This window comes from Thamnophis elegans, chromosome 5, assembly GCF_009769535.1.
Source record: "Thamnophis elegans isolate rThaEle1 chromosome 5, rThaEle1.pri, whole genome shotgun sequence".
In the NCBI taxonomy this organism is placed as follows: domain Eukaryota; kingdom Metazoa; phylum Chordata; class Lepidosauria; order Squamata; family Colubridae; genus Thamnophis; species Thamnophis elegans.
This window is the reverse complement of record NC_045545.1, coordinates 75061914-75083359: the sequence shown is the minus strand read 5'-3', so window position 1 is coordinate 75083359 and position 21446 is coordinate 75061914. Positions and strand designations below refer to the sequence as shown.

The following is a 21446-nucleotide window of genomic DNA, read 5'->3' as shown; positions in this document are numbered from 1 at the left end:
CCAGTTGGAACGGGATCTAGAACCCACCACTGCTTACAACATTTCATTTAGCAGCTCTTTGAAGTTACAACAGCACTGAAAAAAAGCAACATACAACTGGTCCTCACTCTTACGACTGTTGCAATATCCCCATGGTGAAATGATCAAAATGTGTATGCTTGGCAACCAGCATGTTTTAGGACAGTTTCACTGTCCGATTGTCATCTGAGATCTCAAGGAATTCTGACAAATGAGATTAATGGGAGAAGCAAGATTCAACAACTGCATGATTCATTTAAGAACTGCAGTGATTTGCTTAACAACCATGGTAAAAGTTGTAAAATGGTGCACAACTCACTTAACAATCTGCCTTGCTTAATAATGGAGATTCTGATGCCAATTGTGGCTGTAAGTCAAGGACTGCCTGTAATGAAATGATAAAAGTAAGGTGATTTCCTGTGAAATAAATTTACAGCCTGGCCTGTCGCCTCTTCTCACTGTAGGCCGTTGAGCAGATGGATGGAAGTGAGATCAATGACCGAACAGTATTTGTTGGCAGAGCCCAAAAAAGGATGGAGAGACAAAATGAGCTGAAGCGTAAATTTGAACAAATCAAGCAGGAAAGAATTAACCGATATCAGGTAATATGATCTGAAGGCAAAGAGTGATTGGTACAGAACCATTGGATGTCTTTTAAAAATCCCACATTCTGTTGTTGGACTCCAAAATACACCTGTACTAGAATGAATGGACTGGATGAAGGGATAGAGATAGCAATAGCAATAGCAGACTTACACACTGCTTCGCTGTGTTTTACAACCCTATCTAAGCGGTTTATTGAGTCAGCATATTACCCCCAACAATCTGGGTCCTCATTTTGCCGACATCGGAAGGAAGGAAGGATGGGTTGATCTTGAGCCTGGTGAGATTCGAACTGCCAAATTACATGCAGTTGGCAGTCAACCGAAGTAGCTTGCAGTATTGCATTCTAACCACTGTGCCACCATGGATCTTGAAGAAAGAAACAGGATCAGGAGTGGGAGTGAGAGAAGGAAAATTGAACTAAATTCCTCTTTTCTGCTAAATGATCTCAAATGTCCTGTCTATCGCTGGCTATGATTCTTCATCTTGTATTATGGTTGACTCTGATTTGATTCAGTCCCTCAGTTACATATTTTATTACAGTAACATTCTCCATTCTCATACTCATTCTCTGCCCCTTTTCTATTCTGTAGTAGGACCTATTGAACAGAATGTTGGAAAATATTGAGTTTAAGTGACTGTTGTTGGCTAATCCAATACTTCAGATGTTTTCTGATGCCTCTAGCATCAGTTAGGTTCACTTTACTATGTTGCTTTTAGTCAGGCATAGGCAGCTGGGGGATGGAGGCTGCCTGAAGGAAGAATGGACTATAGATTTGGAGGTTTCTGAACAGCAAGTGTCAGGTTGCTACTAAATAAATGTAGAGATGTCTCTCTTCTTTTTATGCCTTTTGAGCAGAGTGCCTTTTCCCAAGAAAAGTGCTCAAACTCTGGACAAACCTCATTTTCTTGTATTTTATCTATTTTAATTTGGACCCAGTTTCCTATTCTGCACATTTCTTGCTTCATGTTACAAACTCTGAGGTATATATTTTGCCTAAACAAAAACCACAAATGTTGGCAAGATGTAACTGGATTGGAAGCTAACAAATATGATAGTTTAAAAAACTATTTCTAGAGGCCAATTCTGTCAAGCTCCTCCATATAGTCTGAAGTTCCTCACATTTCTCAAATAGGGAACTTTTCAGTTAATCAGTTTTTCTGCTAATTAGCTCTTTCTTATCTTTGTTACATGAATAGAATGTTATTATTGTAATCCAGGAGTCAGGAGGAACTTGGGGATCATTTGGGGAAGGACTGTTTACAGTATCTAGGTCGGCCTTTCTAACCAGTTACTCTTCTTTTGTAAAATATGAACATGGCTGCATAGTTTAGGACTTGGATATCTTTCTAATATTTTTTTTATTATTTTTAATTTTCAAAACAAACACAACACATAAAATCTTCCTTCTTTACATACTGTAGAAAGTGTATCAGTTGGTTACAAAAGGCTTCCGTGCATCTCTTCCACAGTCATCAAGCATAATTCATATTAACACAAGTATATTAACTCAGATATTTATACATGTTGCCATCATCATACCTCCATTTTCATTTGACTATAATTGTTTAAATGTCCATCATAAAATATACCAAGATTCAATACATAACCACATACTGGCATTTCATTTATTATTTCTAATAATCCTCTTTTCCAAATCACTGTTTACAGTTTACATCCAGTTTTCTTATGTTCTACCCGTACATATATATACGTTGTTATCATTATCCCTCCTTTATTTGACTATATCCTGTACCATAACATTTTCCCCCTAATAATCAAGACTTAACTGTATTTAACTTAGTTCTTTTTAAATAACCTTTATATATAATCCAAAAGGATTTCTAATCATACTTTCATGGGTACCATTCAATATTCATATCTAATTATCATAACACTACACATTGTATACATTATTATCATTATCAATTATTATTTAACATATCGTCACTAAATTTCACTAAGGTTAACTAGTTTTAAATTATACTCTTCCATCTATCAACCTGTATATTTCCAGTAGCAAAAGAAGTCTCACATCTTCCACCATTTGTGGTGTCAGTCCTCTAATCATCTCCTTAATCAAATTTGTATGGACCCCTCTTAGCAACTCCTTGCTTATAAAATCTCTCATGTAATTTCGATGCCCTTCTTCTGTTTCCTTAATCAGCTTATCTTTGATTGTCGGTAGTGTTATCAATGATGTTGCTAATAAAATTTCTCTCCTTAAATACATAATTTTTTTGTTTTTTCTTCTTCTGTGTCTTGCCATCTGGGATAGAGTTCCTCTCCATTTAATTCCTTTTTCAGTATTCCACTCTTTCCATTTTCAGAGACAAACCTATCACCATAAATATCAGCAAATATAATTTCTTTATAGTCATTTTCCTCTTCGATTTTTAGGATTCTAACCACCACTTTTTCCACTTGATAAACAGCTCCAACTTCATCATATTTTACTGTTAGATGCTCTAAGTCTTCCAGCTTCTTCTCTATCCTCTCAAATGTGTTTGATAATTTCTGTGTTGCTGAGAATATCTTTTGAAGACTTAAAGTTTCTTTCTGCTGTTGAAATTTTGCCATTATTTCCAGCTAACAAACACTGCTGCTGTAGCTTGGATGGTTTTAACAAGATTAAGCATAAGCATAGATTCACAATAAAGTTTTATTTTCACTTTTCTCTGGTTAAAGATATACTTCAAAGGGACATCTGTATGCTTTTCTTCTTATCACTCTCTATAAACAAGCAGTGAGACCTTGGAGTGCCAAGCCAGGATAATCAGTGAGAAAAGTAAGAATGTTTCATTTCCAATACACAAACCTCCAGCCTCTGAGTAGCAGTGTTATTATTGCAATTTTCTTTGTTTCTTTTTGTTTCTTTTTTGTATTTCAAGTTAAAAAAAAGTCCGATTCTTGAATGAGGTAGAAGAACACCCACAGTAATAAAAGAGGAGAATTTTAGTCCATAGGTTACAAAGAATAATAAAAAAAGAAGAAGAAAACTTAATCCATTTGTTTTAAAAGGTTTGCATAAATTCCATCCATGAACATAGCATTTAAAAAGTAAGATAACCCACTGTCCAAAACCATTCCAAACTGAATTCCGCTGCTTATTTCTTCTGTTCTCCAATTTAAATTAATTTTAAGTTTTTTATAAGCAGTCTCTTTTAAAACGGTAAAAAATCCTCACCAGCTGGAAACACTTTCTCTTTCCGTATCCTTCCATTTTGGAGCCGCACCGGCTTCATCAGCCTAATGGATAGGACTTGGATATCTATGGATTGCCTTCAACCTGTGGCTTCCATCCACTCATTAAAATTGGAAGTCCTTTCTCTTAAGGAATGCCATCTTTAGAGACCTTAAGATTGAACCTTCTCAGTTGGTGTCCTCCTCCTTGGGAACAGCATTCTTCTCAAGATTAGGTTTGCTCCCATCTCATTGTTTGTCAGAAACATAACATTTTCCTGAAAGGATTGCGATTGATTGATAATTAAAGGGATCATTCTGCCATGTATTGGTTGTTATAATTGATCCTCAGGGTGCTGTCATTCTGTTTTGTTGCATATTGTCATTGCTATATTAATGTTGCATTGCTCCTTCTGGTTGTAAGTAGCTATGACCCTCATTAGCATCATGTAAACTGTAGTAGATATAAACAACCAGAGAACGAATTCAATAAAAATAACATGTGTTCTAGATTTAGGTCCTGGGTAAATGGCAAATAATAGAAGTTAGCTTAGGTCAATGTTAAGTTCACTTCATGAATTTGAAAGATAACATCTAGGGCAGCCCCTTCCCCCGAGGAATGTCTAACTGTTTTTTATCTTTGACTTGCATGACTACTTATCAGATAAAGCTAATCTTAAACTCTAGTTATTGCTTTTGATGACATGTAAGTTCCTTTCAGCCTTATGATGCTGGATGATGCCACACACACACATAGTCATTACAAAAGTCTTATCTAATATCATTTATGGTGAAGAGACAAAAAATGGCTGTGCTTGTTTGCTTTCAGGGAGTAAACTTGTATGTAAAGAACTTGGATGATGGCATTGATGATGAGCATTTGAGAAAAGAATTCTCACCTTATGGAACCATAACAAGTGCCAAGGTCAGATTCTAATGCCTGAGTATCTTTGCATATTTGATGTGAATGCTTGCTAGTTGTTCTCACCAACTGAAAATAGTACTGGGCTGTATCCTTTCAGAATGCAGTTTGAACTTGTTTCATGATTTGCTTTACCAAAACCTAGTGGATGTTTTAATATGTAGGGGTACATTATATGGAAGGTATAATAATCATGGGAGCTTTTACTTGCAGCACAGTCCATTATAATTCTTCCTTAATTATTTTATTGATCTATTTATTAATATGCTTAAACCACTCAATAATCAAAGCTCATTTTATGACACCAAGTCAGTCTCCATGTAATTATAAATTAATTACCACTCTCTATGCCTTGTACTTTCTGCAGTAATTCTGATTGGTATGTTTTTTATTTAAAATATTTTAATCTATTTTTTCTGTCTGAAAGCATAAAACACAACGCTTGTTTTATACAGTGGTTGAAAGCAGAGGGATAACTACAGGTGTGAAATCCTCCCGGTTCGGCCTCGTTTGGCCGAACCGGTAGGGACAATTGTCCTTGGTTCTGTGAATCAGTAGTAAAAAAAAAAAAGCTTCCAAGGATCGTGCTGCTCAACTGTGAGCCGCACAATCATTGGAAGTGTTTTTTCTGCTTTTTAAAGCATTTTTCCCTGCTGGTTCAGGCGAACTGGCAGGAAAACAAATGCTTTAAAAAGTGAAATGAAGTTGGTCACGCCCACCCGGTCACATGACCCACCACCACCAAGCCACACCCACTGAACCAGTGGGGAAAAAATTAGATTTCACCATTGGATAACTATATGGCTTACCGATAGATATACCAATATAACCAAGTTTCTGCAAATTCTCTCTCTTTGTCTCTCTGGGGGAGAGAACATGGAAGGGTAGAAACATCATACAATCTTGAAATAATAAACCAATTTAATACATTGATTACTGTGTGTTAGAAGCTATGTAACAGATTGGGCACAGTATAATATGAAGCTTGTAATAAGGGCTGGAGACGGACATTTGGAATTGAATCAACTAGTGTCATTTCCCTGGTAGAGTGTTCTACCTGCAAGGTGGATTCTAACACTAATACATCTTCAAATCTGTTCTGCAGTTTTGGAAAAAATCTGGGACTTCTGCTTAGGAAAGTGTGAAGAGAAATCTGTTCCATATTGTTTGATATAGCTATTAGCTTTCACTTGAAAACAAGAATTTAAATTAGAGTTTTAATATTTCGAAACTTCCTTAATCCACACAAACTGCTTTAAAAAGCTTGTTTTTCCAGAGTTTGGAAAAGTTGCCAGTTGGTTTCATTCTCTTGGGTCCATTTCTTTTTCTATGCATGGGGTGTCTGCAGGTTGTGGTCAACAAATCAAGATGATGGCCACAGAAGTGCAAGTGATGCTCTACTGTTCTTTTTATGTGCAACCTACATAAAAAGATGTGGAGCTTTGATTGCACTTCTTTGTTTAGTTGCAAACTACGGATTTGGGGTCCAATATCTTTTGTCATTAAAAGGACTGTTGCAGTCCAATTGCTGCCTCTCTAATTTTTGACAGTAAGAGAAAGTATCCAGTTTGGTTGAGATGTGTATAGACTTTTAGCCACTCTGTTAGGAGAGAGCATACAGCTTCATACACCTGGCCTGGCAGTGGTGGGTTTCCATTATTTTACTACCAGTTCACTCATGCATGCAACTCTTCTGCACATGCACAGAATCATCCGTGTGAGTGGGCAGAGCCTCCCACCGATCCGGGCCGAACCGGGAGCATCTCACCTCTGTGGCCTGGGATGATCTCATAGCAGCTACACCAGAAGCAGTTAGATGGTTAGCTCCCTTAGCTATAGAATTGGAACATCTATCCTATTGTGACTCTATGGTACCACATTAGGAAGATTTTATCATGGTTTTACCTTAATGTAATATTTTATCTCATATAATGTATTGTACACACAGACACACACAGCTCTATGTAAATGCATATTTGCATATTAATGTTGCATATCAGTGATTGCATGACCTCTGTAGATGCCATCGTGACCCGACAAAAGCGCGCACGACAAAAGCGTGCCGACAAAACTGCGTCGCTAAAACCGCGACGTCATCAACGTGCCAACAACAGCACGCCAACAACAGAGCGTCGACAGAAAGGCGATTTAAGTTAAGGTAAGGGTTAGGTTTAGGGTTAGGTTTAGGGTTAGGTTTAGGGTTAGGTTTAGGGTTAGGTTTAGGGTTAGGTTTAAGGTTAAGTTTAGGGTTAGGTTTAGGTTTAGGGTTAGGGTTAGGGTTAGCGTTACGTTTAGGGTTAGGATTAGCGTTACGTTTAGGGTTAGGGTTAGCGTTACGTTTAGGGTTAGGGTTAGCATTACGTTTAGGGTTAGTGTTAGGTTTAGGGTTAGTGTTAGGTTTAGGGTTAGGGTTAGGTTTATGTCTACAGCACGCTTCTGTCGGTGCACTGTTGTCGGCGCGATTCAGTGCTCATTCATCGGCGCAGTTTAGAACTCGCGGTTTTGTCACCACGGTTTAGTCGGGCACGCTTTTGTCGGTCGCCCTTTTGTCGGTGAACCAATGCCATATGGTAAATAAAATAAAAATTAATTGCACTGTTGTAAGCATCACCTTGACTGGTTTGATCATCCTGTCCAAGGTGGACAACCCTTTCTATGCTGAGAATCATGGGCTCAGTGGACTTTGTTTTAATTTTCCATTCAGGTAATGACGGATGGCGGACACAGCAAAGGCTTTGGGTTTGTATGTTTTTCTTCCCCAGAAGAAGCAACCAAGGCTGTGACTGAAATGAATGGACGTATCGTCAGCACTAAGCCTTTGTATGTCGCCCTTGCCCAACGGAAAGAGGAGAGAAAAGCCATTCTCACCAATCAATATATGCAGAGGCTGGCCACCATGAGGACCTTTCCTGGTCCCCTCCTATGTTCTTTCCAGCCTTCTACGAGCTACTTCATGCCCTCAATTCCACAGGTAAGACCTATAAGAATACCGCTTCCATTAAAGATGCATAAATAAAGCTAATAGCATTTGACAGCTTAGAAGTCAAGGAATAGGAAAATACTTCTCCCTTGAGATGCATATTTTAAAATGTGCCATCAAGCATCAGAATCAAATTTATACCTGCAACATGTGAGTGATTAGGGTGGACTACTTTTTTTCCCCAACCTGGGGCTCTATTTTGCTTTTGTGCTTGCCTGGAAGCACAACTGATGTCATGGCATTACCAGGTAGACAGGAGAATCATTTGGGAACTTTTTTTGTTTTGGGGACAGAGATGGGAGTGAGATGCATTCCCTTTAATCTTCACAGAGAGATAACTGGTTTGTCTAATCGTTAAAATATTACAATGAAAAACTGGAAGGAAAATTAGATTTTTGGTATCATGTAACCCTAATTTAAAATTTTGTTAGTGCTTATTATCATTCTTATGGGTATTATTTCCACAAGGTAATTATGCACTCTGTGAAGAGGTATTATTTCAGTTTGTCAAAAATCTAATCAGCTTTATTTGAATCCCCTCAAATTCTCCTGTTAGAGGGGAAGTCTGCGAAACAAGCTATGGATTGTTTCAAATAAAAAACGAAGTGAATTGTTGCATGTGAAGCGAGGCTTCATCATTCATCATGCTCTGATGGAAATCTGTAGTCCATTCCATTTGAAATTCACTAGGTTGACAAAAGCTTCGTATGGTCATGGCCAGCAAGTAACATTATTCAATTAGGCATATAACTAGACTGGGAAATAAAAAAGAAGACAATAGCAAAACATTTTCATATTGTTGCTATAAAACCTGCCTGGATATGTTAATGAATTCATCATCAATCATTGAGTTAGAGCTGAAACTCCCAATCTGGAGGCACCAGATTGGGAAAAATTGCCTAGATTTATAACCCTATTGCAGGATAGCAACAATCTGTAACCGTGATGGTGAACCTATGGCACATGTGCCACAGGTGGCATGTGGAGCCATTTCTGAGGGCACGCGAGGCATTGCCCTGTCAGCTCCAGCACGCATGGACGTGCTGGCCAGCTGATTTTGGCCTTGATTTTTAGCCATTTTTCTCCCTCTGGAGGCTTCAGGGAAGTGGCCTGAAGCCTCCGGAGAGAGAAAAATGGCCCAATGGGCAACCCAGAAGTCAGAAAACTATTTCCAGCCTCTTGAGCGCCTCCAGGGGGACTGGAGAGGCCATTTTCGCTCACCCCAAGCTTGTAGAAAGCCTCTGGAGCTTGGGGAGGGCGGAAAACGGGTCCACCATGTCATCACGCACCAAAGGCGGGGGGAGGGTGTGGGGGGTCTGATATACATGCACAGGGGGAGGGTGCATAGAATTCTGGGTGTGTGCATGTGCGTGCATGACACCCTCCCCCCCCCCCAAGCTCCCTCGCTTTTGGCACACAATGGCAAAAAGGTTAGCCATCTCTGATCTATAATAATACTGAAAGTACAACAATAAAAATATCACAGAACTTATAGAATCCCGATGTTGGTTCCTTCGTATGTTTCAAACTGTTAATGAGGTAAAAATAAATACCTTGTTAGTTAGTTAGTATATATTGTCATGCCATCTTCTCTTCTTTCTTGTCAGCCACAAACTAGAGCTACTTTTTACAGTCCTAGCCCTGTTGCCCCGGTCCGCCCAGCCCCACGCTGGAACACGCAGTCCTCCAGACATCCTTGTGAGTTGAAATGTCATTATCCAGAAAATATGTCTGTGAATGTAAGGAAATGTGGCTGCGCATGTGTGAAGTTCTTCCTTTAATGTCACAGTGTAGAACTATGGTGATGAACCTATGGCAAGTGAGCCACAAGTGACACGCAGAGCCCTCTCTGCAAGCATGGGAGATGTCGCCCCAGCTCAGCTCTGCCATGTATATGCGCGTGCCTCCCGTTGGCCAGCTGGTTTTGGGGTCTCTGCTGTGCATGAGGGAGATGCATGCGAGGCACATGCAGGAGATGTGTGTGCATGCATGGGGGTGGGGAGCAAGCATGCGGTTACGTGCGCAGGTGCAGGGGGCTGGTCGCACATGGTGGCGCATGCGGGGGCAGGGCCACATGCACATGCATGGAGGGGTGCATGCAGGGAGTCATGCACTTTGCATTATGCATGTGCGCGGGTGCATTTTCAGCACTTGGTGCCAAAAATGTTAGCCATCATTGGTGTAGAATGAAGAAATGTTCTTAAAACAGCAACCAAACCAGGGGGTGGATTCTGGCAGGCACTACTGCCAGTTTACCCCTTGTGAGCACTGCATACACATGCACAGTGCAATTAAAATTGTTATGTGCATGTGCAGAACTGAAAAACAAAATGGTGACACCCCTGGCACCACCCGGAGAACCAGTTCAGGGGGCGTGGCAGGCCTGGGTTGCTGCCGGTTCCAGCTACCCAGGCCACCAAACAACTACCGGTTTGGCCAAGACAGTTTGAACCAGTAAGAACCCAACACTAAACCAAACTATGATTCAAATATGGTGGGGGAGTGTGATGGCTGGTAGTCTTAATTGTAAACTCAGTATTGAAAATGAACCAGAATCCTGTTATTAACTACTGCTATGATCTCATCCATAAATCAGGTATCTGAGTGAAGCTATTTACTTGTTGTTAGCATCCTATCATGCAGCTTCTCCAATGTTAAGAGCCAATGGACCCCCTCGCCGCCTCCTCTCCAATATCAGCACTATGAGACCAGCCTCCACTCAAGTTCCCAGAGTACCATCCACTGGCCAGAGAGTGGGTAGGTTTGGGGCTTTTGCTAACCCATCGTCCAGATGAATGCGAATTATATCTCTCAAGGGAATGGGTTTGTCTTGGTTTTTGAATCACTGACCGGAAACAGGGAGGAAATTGGACCTTAAAAGTTTGCACAATAGATTCTACAATGTGCTACTTATTTCATAACATAAAACCTAACTTTTGGAAGTCTGTTGCTGTATGATTGGAAAATATAATCTGAGAATACAGTACTATGTAATGCTAAATCTGGGTTTTGTCTTGGCTTACTTAGCAAACCCATGAGGGTTAGCCAAAAGGAATGGATTTACACAAAGCTAAAACAATTAAGGCACGTTATGGCTTTTTAATATTAAATGTAACCCAAGAAACTAAATTTATGGCTTAATTGGGCTAAATGTATTGACAGCAGAATGGTGAAAATGTTACTTCTTGGGAGCCTGTTCTGGACAAAAGGCTCACCAAGAGTTTCTGTCTGATGTAATCTTTCTTCCCGGAGTGTCATCAGATATATCTTTTTACTTTTGTACTATGTATCATGCATGTGAAATCTGGCAAGGCTATTACAGATCTGTATCTTCCCAGGTTTGGGTGCAATGCAAAATTGTGCTATTTTAAACTTTTTTTAAAAAAAATAAACATGTAATATTGTGGAACAATTAAAGCCTGTCTTCAAAATATTTCTGGTTTCATTCCAGTCAACATTGGAACCCAGACCATTAGTACAAGAGCATCCTCTTCTCCAACTTTCTCACGTGGTATCTCGCAGTACAAGTATTCTTCAGCTGTGAGGAATGTCCACCCTCTGGGCGCAGTAACATCTCAGCCAATGCAACAGGTCTCTACTCTTCCATTCTGCAGTTAAAATGCACGGTTAGATGCAGAACCTAACTGCTCTTAGATGGGTTGTTTTTGAGATACTGAATTTGGCAAATTGTAGCCAAGATATAAAAGGAATGCAGTGGCTCAGTGGCTAAGACGCTGAGCTTGTCGATCAGAAAGGTCAGCAGTCCGGTAGTTTGAATCCCTAGTGCCATATAACCGAGTGAGTTCCCATTTCTTGTCCCAGCTTCTGCCAACCTAGCAGTTCGAAAGCACATTAAAAATGCAAGTGGAAAAACAGGAACCACCTTAGTGGGAAGGTACTGAATTGTAGCCAAGATATAAAAGGGACGTGGCTAAGACACTGAGCTTGTCAATCAGAAAGGTTGGCAGTTCGGTGGTTTGAATCCCAAGTACCGCACAACGGAGTGAGCTCCTGTTACTTGTCCCAGATTTTGCCAACCTAGCAGTTCAAAAGCGCATAAAAATGCAAGTAGAAAAATAGGGACTACCTTGGTGGGAAGGTAACAGCATTCCGTGCGCCTTCAGTGTTTAGTCATGCCGGCCACATGACTACGGAGACATCTTCAGACAGTGCTGGCTCTTCGGCTTTGAAACAGAGATGAGCACCGCCACCTAGAGTCGGGAATGACTAGCACATATGTGCGAGGGGAACCTTTACCTTTACCTTTAACTGAGAGATGTAGAGCTGGGATTCTAATTTGGGAATGATCTTAAGTTGGATATCAGTGAGAACTCATTCACAGAGAAACCAACAAGTCAGATTATTATCCAGTTCATGTTTGCACACTTCATTGATCAGATGATAAGGTGACCAGATTACCAATAACATTCCTTTCCTGTGTTTCTCTCTAGATGGAAATGGAGAGCACTACACTCCTGAAATTCCTAGTGCTATTATTACACTCAAAATACAAGATTGTTCTCTTCTGCATTTGGTTACACGAAAACATACTTTGATTTTTTAAAAAATACAAATATAGGATTGAGAGGACGCTGCAAGATACTTTCAGTGTTTGCCCAGTAGTCAGAACATAGTGGGGATCTTTGGGCTACAATGATTGACAGCAGCTTTCCATCTTTTAAGACAACTCCGTTTTCAGAAATTGAGGTTTAGGTTTATGGCTTTCTGTATGAAATGGAGATATTATACAACAACATTCCATCTTTTAAGTTAACTTAAGCTATATATTGATTACTGCATAGTGTACAGAAATCAAAGGTACTTTATTGTTTCTTCAATACAGCAATAGCAATAGCAATAGCAGTTAGACTTATATACCACTTCATAGGGCTTTCAGCCCTCTCTAAGCGGTTTACAGAGTCAGCATATCGCCCCCAACAACAATTCGGGTCCTCATTTTACCCACCTCGGAAGGATGGAAGGCTGTAAATATGGCCAGGAGGAAGAATAAATTCTTTCACTGGATAAGATTTGAGTTGGATAGATGCTTATATTAAAGCTGCTCTATGAGTTTGCAAAGCTCTAACCAATGGCTACTTCACAGAGAGTCATCAGTTGATATTAGTTGTTCGGTAGGAATGGAAGGGCTATTCTCAGTGTATTTTGTTTCTTGGGCTTTAGGCTGTAGAACCAATCATTCATATCCATGGACAGGAGCCTTTGACCACAACCATGTTGGCTGCAGCCCCTCCTCAAGAACAGAAACAAATACTGGGTGAGTGGTGTGCATCTTCTAGTAGGCAGCACTGTGAACTTCCCCCTCAGCCAGGACTTTCTCATAGAAAAAAGTTGCAATCAAATATTTTATGCTTCAGCTTAGAAAACAATGTTTCCTAAAAAAGGATGTACTTCAACCAATCAGAATAGAGCTGGAGATTTTCTAGTCCAACCCTCTGCCCAAGCAAGAGACCCTCCACCATTTCAGGTAAACTGCTGTCACATCTCTTATTAAAAACCTCCAGTGATGAAGCACCCACGACTTCTGAAGACAAGCTGTTCCACTGGTTAATTGCTCTCACTCTTAGGAAGGTTCTCCTTAATTCCAGGTTGCTTCTCTCCAAGATTAGTTTCCATCCATTGTTTCTTGTCAATGGATATACAAGTACTGCTTGTAACGACAGTAACTGGGACTGAAAACTCCATTGCTAAGCAACGTGGTTGTAAAATGCAATGTCATGTGACTGCACCAACATAGGGCTGCAGTCCTGGCAGTTCAGGTTGCTGAAATTAACAAAATCCTTCCTGGTTGTTACAGGCAATGTCTTGTGATCGCCATTTGTGACTTCCTGCTATCTTTTCCCATGGACGATCCTTGTCAGAAGTCAGTTGTGAAGGTTGCCAATAGGGACCATATGACCATGAAACACTACAACCATTGTAATTGGATGCCAGTTGCAAGTGTTTGAATTGCAATCACCTGACTGTGGCACTCAGTGTGCAGCCCCCGCCAAAAAAGCTAGTTCAATCCTTGGTTGTATAAACAGAGGCATAGAATCAAAATCACATAAAATATTAGTACCGCTTTATAAAGCCTTAGTAAAGCCACACCTGGAATACTGCATCCAGTTTTTGTTACATTACAAAAAAGATAGTTGAAACTTTGGGAAAAGTGCAAAGAAGAGCTACTAAGACGATTAAAGGCCTGCAAACTAAAACATGAAGAACAGTTGTAGGATTTGGATTTGGCTGGTCTAGAGAAAAGAAGGACCAGGGGGGACATGGGCAGTCTATATAAAGTATTCCAGTAGTTGAGAGGCTGCCACAAAGAGGAGGGGGTCAATTTATTTTCCAAAGCACCAGAGGGCAGAACAAGAAACAATAGATGGAAACTAACCAAGGAGAGGAGAAACCTGGAATTAAGGAGAAACTTACTAAGAGTAAGGACAATTAACCAGCAGAACAGCTTGTCTTCAGACGTTGTGGGTGCTTCATCACTAGAGATTTTAAAGAAGTGACTGGACAGTCACTTGTCTGAAATGGTATAGGGTCTCCTGCTTGAGCAGGGGGCTGGACTAGAAGACCTCCAAGATCCCTTCCAGCTCTATTCTAATTCTGACTGCAGAGATTCTGCAATGGCTGCAACTATGGGATCCAATCCTAAAACTCATTCAATGCCATCATGGTCACTACAAGAATGATTGTTAAGCAATGACTCCCTGTATTATACTAGTTCTAAAATCTATCATAATGTTTCCTACAATTTATCTAAAGCTTTTATTTATTTGCTTAGAAATTCACAGGGCCGCCTGTTTGGTACAAGGCAATTCTAGGCAACTCACAACATTAAATAAAAACAGAATAAATGAAATATTTAACTTCATATACATAGTTCTGCAACGTCACATCACTTTCCATGCTCTTGCATTTGCTGAGCCCATTTCTATCCTAGCCCAAATGACTGGGTGAAGAGCCAGGTCTTTACAGTTCTCCTAAAGCCCAATACAGTGGGTAGCTTCCAAATCTCGGGGAAGCTGTTGAAAAGCCATATGCTAATGGACTAATAGCAAATGTAATATTTTAGAAGGTTAGTTTCTTAGATGAATACTCTACAACTCTGTATGTGGGACATAAACCATAATAAATCAAATTATAGTAAAAAGACTGGAAGAGATGCATCTTTTAGCTGATAAGATGCAACTTCTTTTCTATTGCAAGAGAAGAGGGTTATTATCCAGTTATCTTCACAGGCTTAGTTTTTGAGTCTCACTCTGAATTATATGTTTCTGGCTACCACACTGAGTTCTAGAGTCAGTCTTTGTTGCTTTGCTCCTCTACCCCAGTGCTTCTGGAAAATACAGATGCAAGAAACACTCTCAGGGAAAAAATCTAGCTTCATGTCTTAGTTCAATGCCACCCATGTGCACTTTATAGCATTTAGAATAAAGCAAGCAAAAGGGATGAAATTGTTACAGCGAGTACTGGAGAGAAAAGGGGGAGAAGTATTACCTTGGTCAAATCTTGAATTTTCCAGTTTAAATCACCTGGTAAAGAAATGATAAAGCTTACTGAAATTAATGCCTTTATAGGCGGTCTATGTAGAGGTTTTTTTGGTAACAGTGCAGAAGTCGTCTTCTGGGGTGCTTTTGTCATCTACTCAATGTAGCCTATAGCCTAAACACTTCTTAGAGCCTACCTATTTGACTTTAATCAGGATGAAGTCTATCTAGTTTTTTGAGATCCCAGTGGTCTCCAACCTTGGCAACTTTAAGACTTGTAGACTTCAACTCCCAGAGTTCTCTGAGAGTTGAAGTCCACAGGTCTTAAAAGTTGCCAAGGTTGGAGACCACTAAGATGTGATAATAGGACAGTAAAAACAAGTGGTTGGCTGGTGAGTCATAGAATGTAAGAAACCACATGATAAATCAAGAGGTCCTTGGTTAGAGTCTTGTTAGAATCACTTGTCTTCCAAAAATGTGATGTATGTGACCTATGACGCTCCTCTCCCAAACAGTCTAGAACAGAGGTGTCAAACTCACGGCGTCACAATGACATCACATGACGTATCAAGACTTTTCCCCCCTTCGCTAAACCAGGTGTGGGCGTGGCCAGCATGTGACTCATCTGGTCCACAAACCAGGAGTTTGATAGCCCTAATCTAGAATATGTGGGCTAAGGGAATAATAACAGCCTAGCAGTTTGCAAATCAATATACCTATTGCTAATGCACACAAAGCACTGTAAAAAATGAAATCTCTATCCAAATATTATTATGGATATTTATAAAAATGTCACGGGCTGCCAGTTTGACACCCCTGGTCTAAAATATCTAATGAGCAGCATTAGGCCTTGATGCAGATGTAGAGAGCCAGAAAAGTAACAAATAAGTATTACTTAAAGAAGTATGATATGAGAAAAATACCTACTCGGTGTAGTCTTCAAAGATTTTTAAAAATAGCATTAGATTTATATCCTGCCTTTTTATTTGTTCAGCTTAAGTCAGTATACATGATGCTCTCACCTTCTATTTTCCCCCCACAACAACAACCCTGTAAAGTGTGTTGGACTGAGAGAAAATGAGAGACCCAAAGACAACCATCCAGCTCAACTTTCAGGCCTAAAGAAGGACTGGAATTCACAGCCTCCCGTTTTGTTGTCCCGTACTTTAGCCACTACACCAGACTGTCAGTTGGGTTGTCTGCATTATCTATGTATCATCTTCTAACTGTGGTGGCTATGGAGAGCACCTGGGTTCAGTGGAGGATGAAATCTGCCAGCTCAGTTTTACCCAACAGCTTAAAGGCAGAACATTGACAGGTCTCGGTCTGAAGCAATGGTGGTCCATCTGAGATTCTGCTTCCCATGTTAATGAACCTACTTTTCAGATATGGATTCCCTAACATGGAGAGATTAGCTTTGGGTCTCTCATGAAAGGGTTGGCTAAAAAGTTGCCATTTAAAATTTTCCATAGTACCTGACAATGATCACTATACATTAGCTATTTCAAAGATTGTAGGAAACTTCTCAGACCTCATAGTCTTGTGTTGGTGGGCTGGATGAAGGTTAGGTGCTGAAATAGAAGTGACCGGGGGAATGTCATAAAACACAAGAAAAATTCAGGTTTCCCAGTACTTCCTTTTTTTATCCTTTTTTTTTTTTTGCTGTGCATAGGTGAACGTCTCTATCCTCTAATTCATGCAAAGCACCCTACCCTGGCTGGGAAGATTACAGGCATGCTGTTGGAGATTGATAATTCTGATCTGCTACTTATGCTGGAGTCACCAGAATCCCTTCAGTCTAAGGTACTGGGATTCCATGTTTAAAAATGCCCTAATTCTGCCATTTCCAATTTTTCAGTTGAAATGAACTATCCTACTTTGTGTTAGGTTGGTCTGCATGGTTAAATTGTCTGAGTAGCACCTCCATGGCTGTTTTTCAATTCAGTTTTTTCTAAGCAGACTGATTTTCCACCTGCTTTGTTCTTTTACACCTCCTGATTGTTCCTTGTGGTACTGTTCAAAATTGGGGTTATGTAATTGTCCCTTGGGACGCAGTGGCTCAGTGGTTAAGACCTTGAGCTTGTCGATCAGAAAGAAAGCTGCAGTTTGGCAGCTTGAATCCCTAGCACTGCGTAACGGACTTAGCTCCCGTTACTTGTCCCAGCTTCTGCCAACCTAGCAGTTCGAAAGCATGTAAAAATGCAAGTAGAAAAATAGGAACCATTTTAGGTGGGAAAGTAACAGTGTTCCATGCGCCTTCGGCGTTTAGTCATGCCGGCCACATGACTATGGAGTCGTATTTAGACAGTGCTGGCTCTTCAGCTTAGAAACGGAGATGAGCACCGCCCCCTTGAGTCAGGAAAGATGAGAACCTATGTGCAAGGGGAACCTTTATCTTTAATTGTTTAACTGTTGTATGGATCCACCAATACAGATCTGGTTTAACTTTTCAATGGTGATCCATTATAAAGATAGCATGAGGGAAGAACAACAGGCTAGAGACATTAACTGTGGAGTATTCACTCCTACACACGTTCTCTCCTGTTTCAACCTTATGAGCATAGGGATACTGGAAGAGGGATAGCAAATGTTCAGCTAGTCCATTGTTCTGCCTCCTGTAATGGCCAACCAGATGCCTCTAGAAAGGATGACATTATCAAAATAGAACTCACTGGTGGTTGATCTCCAGCTAAGTACTAAATTTCTGACTTGGAAATCTAGCGGTTGCATATAGCAGTAATGTATTCATTACTGGCCTGATCTATTTTAGCATGGTATGGGAGTGCTACCATGAATATGATAAGTTCTAAGAATGATCAGAACTGTGGTCAGAAGAAAGCATGATAGATTGTGAAAATGCAAGTTTTGTTTTAAAAGGTGGTGTGAAGAAACTATGATAAGACAGGAAATCTTGAGCAGATATAATGGGAGTGATACAAAAGGTTGGGAAGGATTGCATTTAAAATAACATTTAAACTTGTAAGGATGTATTCTTCAAGGTGTTTGTTTTTATAGCTATTATATATCTACTGAATATTCATGTACCTGTATTGGAGCAGGTTTGATCCTAGAAGGACAGATTGAGCACAGGTAATCCTCGACGTACAACCACAATTGAGCCCAAAATCTCCATTGCTAAGCAAGGGGGGGGGGGGTAAGTGAGCTGTGTCCCATGTTATGACCATTATTTGCCACAGTTGTGAATCACTGCAGTTTTTAAGTGAGTCACAGGGTTGTTAAGTGAATCTGGCTTCCCCATTGACTTTGCTTGTCAGAAGCCAATTGGGAAGGTTACAAAAGGTGACCCCATAATGCCAGGACAGTGCAATTGTCATTTAATACATTCCAGTTGCTAAGTACCCACATTTTGGTCACTCGATCAGAGAGATGCTGCAGTGATTTTAAGTGTGAAGACTAGTCATAAGTTGCTTTTTTCAGTGCCTTTACAATTTCAAACGCTCACTAAACAAATGACTGTAAATTGAGGACTTACCTGTAGAGTAGTTTAATTCATGGTCTAGTCTTAACATATCAGTGTCTATTATTGTTTATTAACTGTTTAGTTAATAAAAGTACTTGGGCTGCTTTATCTCTGTACCAAGTCCCATCTGTTTTCTTCCTCTCCTGCATCTGCATTAGCATGAAAAAGTTTCATCATCTCAAAAGCTCAAGTGTGGATTAAAAAAAACATTGAATTTGAATGGGAAATAATAATTAATAATTTGGGTGGCATTGTTCTTATTAGCCCCTTTTCAAATATTTTATAGCAAGATGGTTCATCTGAAAGCTTGTGTAGGTGGGTTCAGTGCCAAGTAGAGAGAGCGAGAGCCCACAAGTAAACAGATGAACTGGACTATAAATACAACTTCCCAGATCTATTAAACAGGGACCATTTCACAAAAGTAGTGAAATAGTTGTCTCAGTATGTTATTATAGTCTTCTCCAACTTGGGGTCTTTCAAGACAATTGAAATTGGAGCCAATGAATTCTGGGACTGCTGATCTCAAAGCATCAGCAGGGCTCTGGAGAAGCATGCGCTATTGTACCAGCCAAATTCAAGTGGAGCTTCCTTTTAAAGCTTTTTTTTTGTCCTGACTGTGTGTTGGATTCTTTGGCTGCAGAAACAGTGATATTTCAAACTCTGCAACCAGCTGTTCTAAACTCCAATCTTGTCTTTGACTACTTTGCCTTTGTTAGATCGAGGAAGCAGTAGCTGTGCTTCAAGCCCATCAGATCTCTGAAGCAACCCACAAGAGCAGTTCAATGGCATTTCACCCCTGACGAAGGTGCGCCGAGTAAGCATTACCAGCTGAGCCTAGCTCTCCATTTCCAGTGTCTGTTATTTTACAAAGCCAATATTCTGTTCCGGCTGCCTTCCCTTTCCCCACGTAAAAGCATTACTTTCCATTGCATAGAACGCCTTAGCAGTGTTTGCTCACTCTCTACAATTTTAAAATGTCTGGATTTCAACTCCCATAATTTCTAGGACCCGATATCCACACGTTTTAAAGTTGAAATGACTGAAAAACACAGCTTTAGCAGGAAATGAATGTTGATGGTATAATAGATTTTAAGTGCACAAAGGCTGCAGGAAGGCCTGTCTGGGAGGGAACACCTAATTTACAATTGAGGTATTGGATGCAAATGCTCACTTTCACATTGAAATGGAAAAAAATTGATTTAAAAAGTTGTTGCTGAGGGTGTGAAGCTAAAAAAAAAGCTATTGAAAACCTGTTAAAACTGGCAGCATTTTGTTAAAAAAAGGAAATTAGCCTTGGCTTCTCCAATTAAAACTAAAATGTGTCGTTGCAGGAAAAAATGAAAACAGACAATCTCCACTGAAGAGGACAAAACCATCATGTTACCAGAGATTTTGTGAATATCTCTTTAAACTAGTTGTTCTTGCAAAAATCTAGCCTGATTTGAATTGTTTTCTTTTTTGCACTGAATAGCTATTTATAGTAACTTTTCCCGTATGTAATCCTGGTAATATATGATAATGATGCAGTAGGAAGATGAAATTGGAACAAAATGATTCTCTTATGTTGTTTTTTTGCAAATTTAGTTTTCAGTTCTGGTTCTTTTTTGTTAACCTTAAGCTTGAGAGTCTGTAAAAATATTTTATTTATTCCTACTGTTGACTTGATAAAATAGCTGAAACTTCATTTCACCAGCCTTTGTCTCCTTTTTTAGATGCTACTCTTCACATTTACTGTAGACAACAACCAAATGTTTTGTTTTGTGGTGGATTCAAAACTCTTCAAATGCTTATTTTTGTATTTATTTTATTCAGTTTATATGATTGTCCACTTGCAAGTAATTCTGGCCACTAGCAACATTGAAATAAGCAAAGGAATATAAATAATAAAAATCCAAGAGGAAAAGTATCATCACAGATCTGTCGCATCAAAATTCACCAGGACTGAAATTGCTGTTGCTAAGTGTGATATCATCAACCATCATCGCTTAGCAATGGCAGTTTTGGCAGGCCGCTTTGCCATTGTTTAGTGACAACCATATGGCTCCTTAAGTGAGGACCTCACATGGCTGTGGCTGCCTGCTTCCTGCTGGCTTCCCTACTGACTTTTGCGTGTGGAAGCTGTCAGGAAACATCAGAAATTTTGACATTAGAACTGCAACTCATTGTGGCCAGAACTACAAGGACCTGTCATAAGTACCACTCATGCTGTTGTAACTTTGAACAGTTGAATCTGAGGACTGCCTATATTAACAGACTGATGCTCATGGAATATCCTGACCTGCCGACTGTGGGAAGGCCTTTTTGAAATCTGGCAGTGTTGGAACCATCTGGATTTCTGGGTGTTTTTAAGAACTGTTCTTAAGACTTAGAACAGTCTTAAATAGAAGACTGTTCTATTTAATAGGAACTACAATAGTTCATGCTGGCACTGTTAAATAGATGTAACCTGGAATATGCCAAACCTTTCTAATATTCTTGAATGAGCAGAGAAATGGAGATAGGCAATTCTTCAAATATTCTAGCCCTGTGCCATTAAGGGGCTTTGTACACAGTAACCTACCCTCTGAATAATAGAAATACACCAGTAATCCCTGCAACTTATGCAGGGATGGTATTATATGTGTATAGTAAGGTGCAACCATAACTACTAAATTCTGGATCACATGTAGCTTCTGAGTCGCCTTCAAGGAAGCCCATTTAGAGCATGGTCTGTTAATCCAGATGAGTGACTGTAAACAAAGTCCTCTAATCCAGGAGCTGGT

The 21446-nt window shown here is 39.9% G+C and overlaps 1 protein-coding gene across 4 annotated transcripts in view; it reads left to right on the top strand.

Annotated features, from left to right (window-relative positions):
* PABPC1L (poly(A) binding protein cytoplasmic 1 like) overlaps positions 1 to 20349 on the top strand; it is a 29867-nt gene extending 9518 nt beyond the window's left edge. Inside the window, exons 6-15 of one of the 4 annotated variants that reach the window (XM_032218678.1) lie at positions 483 to 620; positions 4635 to 4730; positions 7432 to 7698; positions 9315 to 9405; positions 10336 to 10464; positions 11159 to 11298; positions 12889 to 12982; positions 16876 to 17006; positions 19401 to 19489; positions 20016 to 20349. In XM_032218678.1, the coding sequence (XP_032074569.1) occupies positions 483 to 620; positions 4635 to 4730; positions 7432 to 7698; positions 9315 to 9405; positions 10336 to 10464; positions 11159 to 11298; positions 12889 to 12982; positions 16876 to 17006; positions 19401 to 19484 (1170 nt within the window). In that variant the 3' untranslated portion in view covers positions 19485 to 19489; positions 20016 to 20349. Of the gene's footprint in view, positions 1 to 482; positions 621 to 4634; positions 4731 to 7431; positions 7699 to 9314; positions 9406 to 10303; positions 10465 to 11158; positions 11299 to 12158; positions 12620 to 12888; positions 12983 to 16875; positions 17007 to 19400; positions 19491 to 20015 lie in introns of those variants that run through there. The other 3 variants (XM_032218679.1, XM_032218680.1, XM_032218681.1) reach the window with 3 other exon arrangements.
* The last annotated feature ends 1097 nt before the right edge of the window (positions 20350 to 21446 follow it).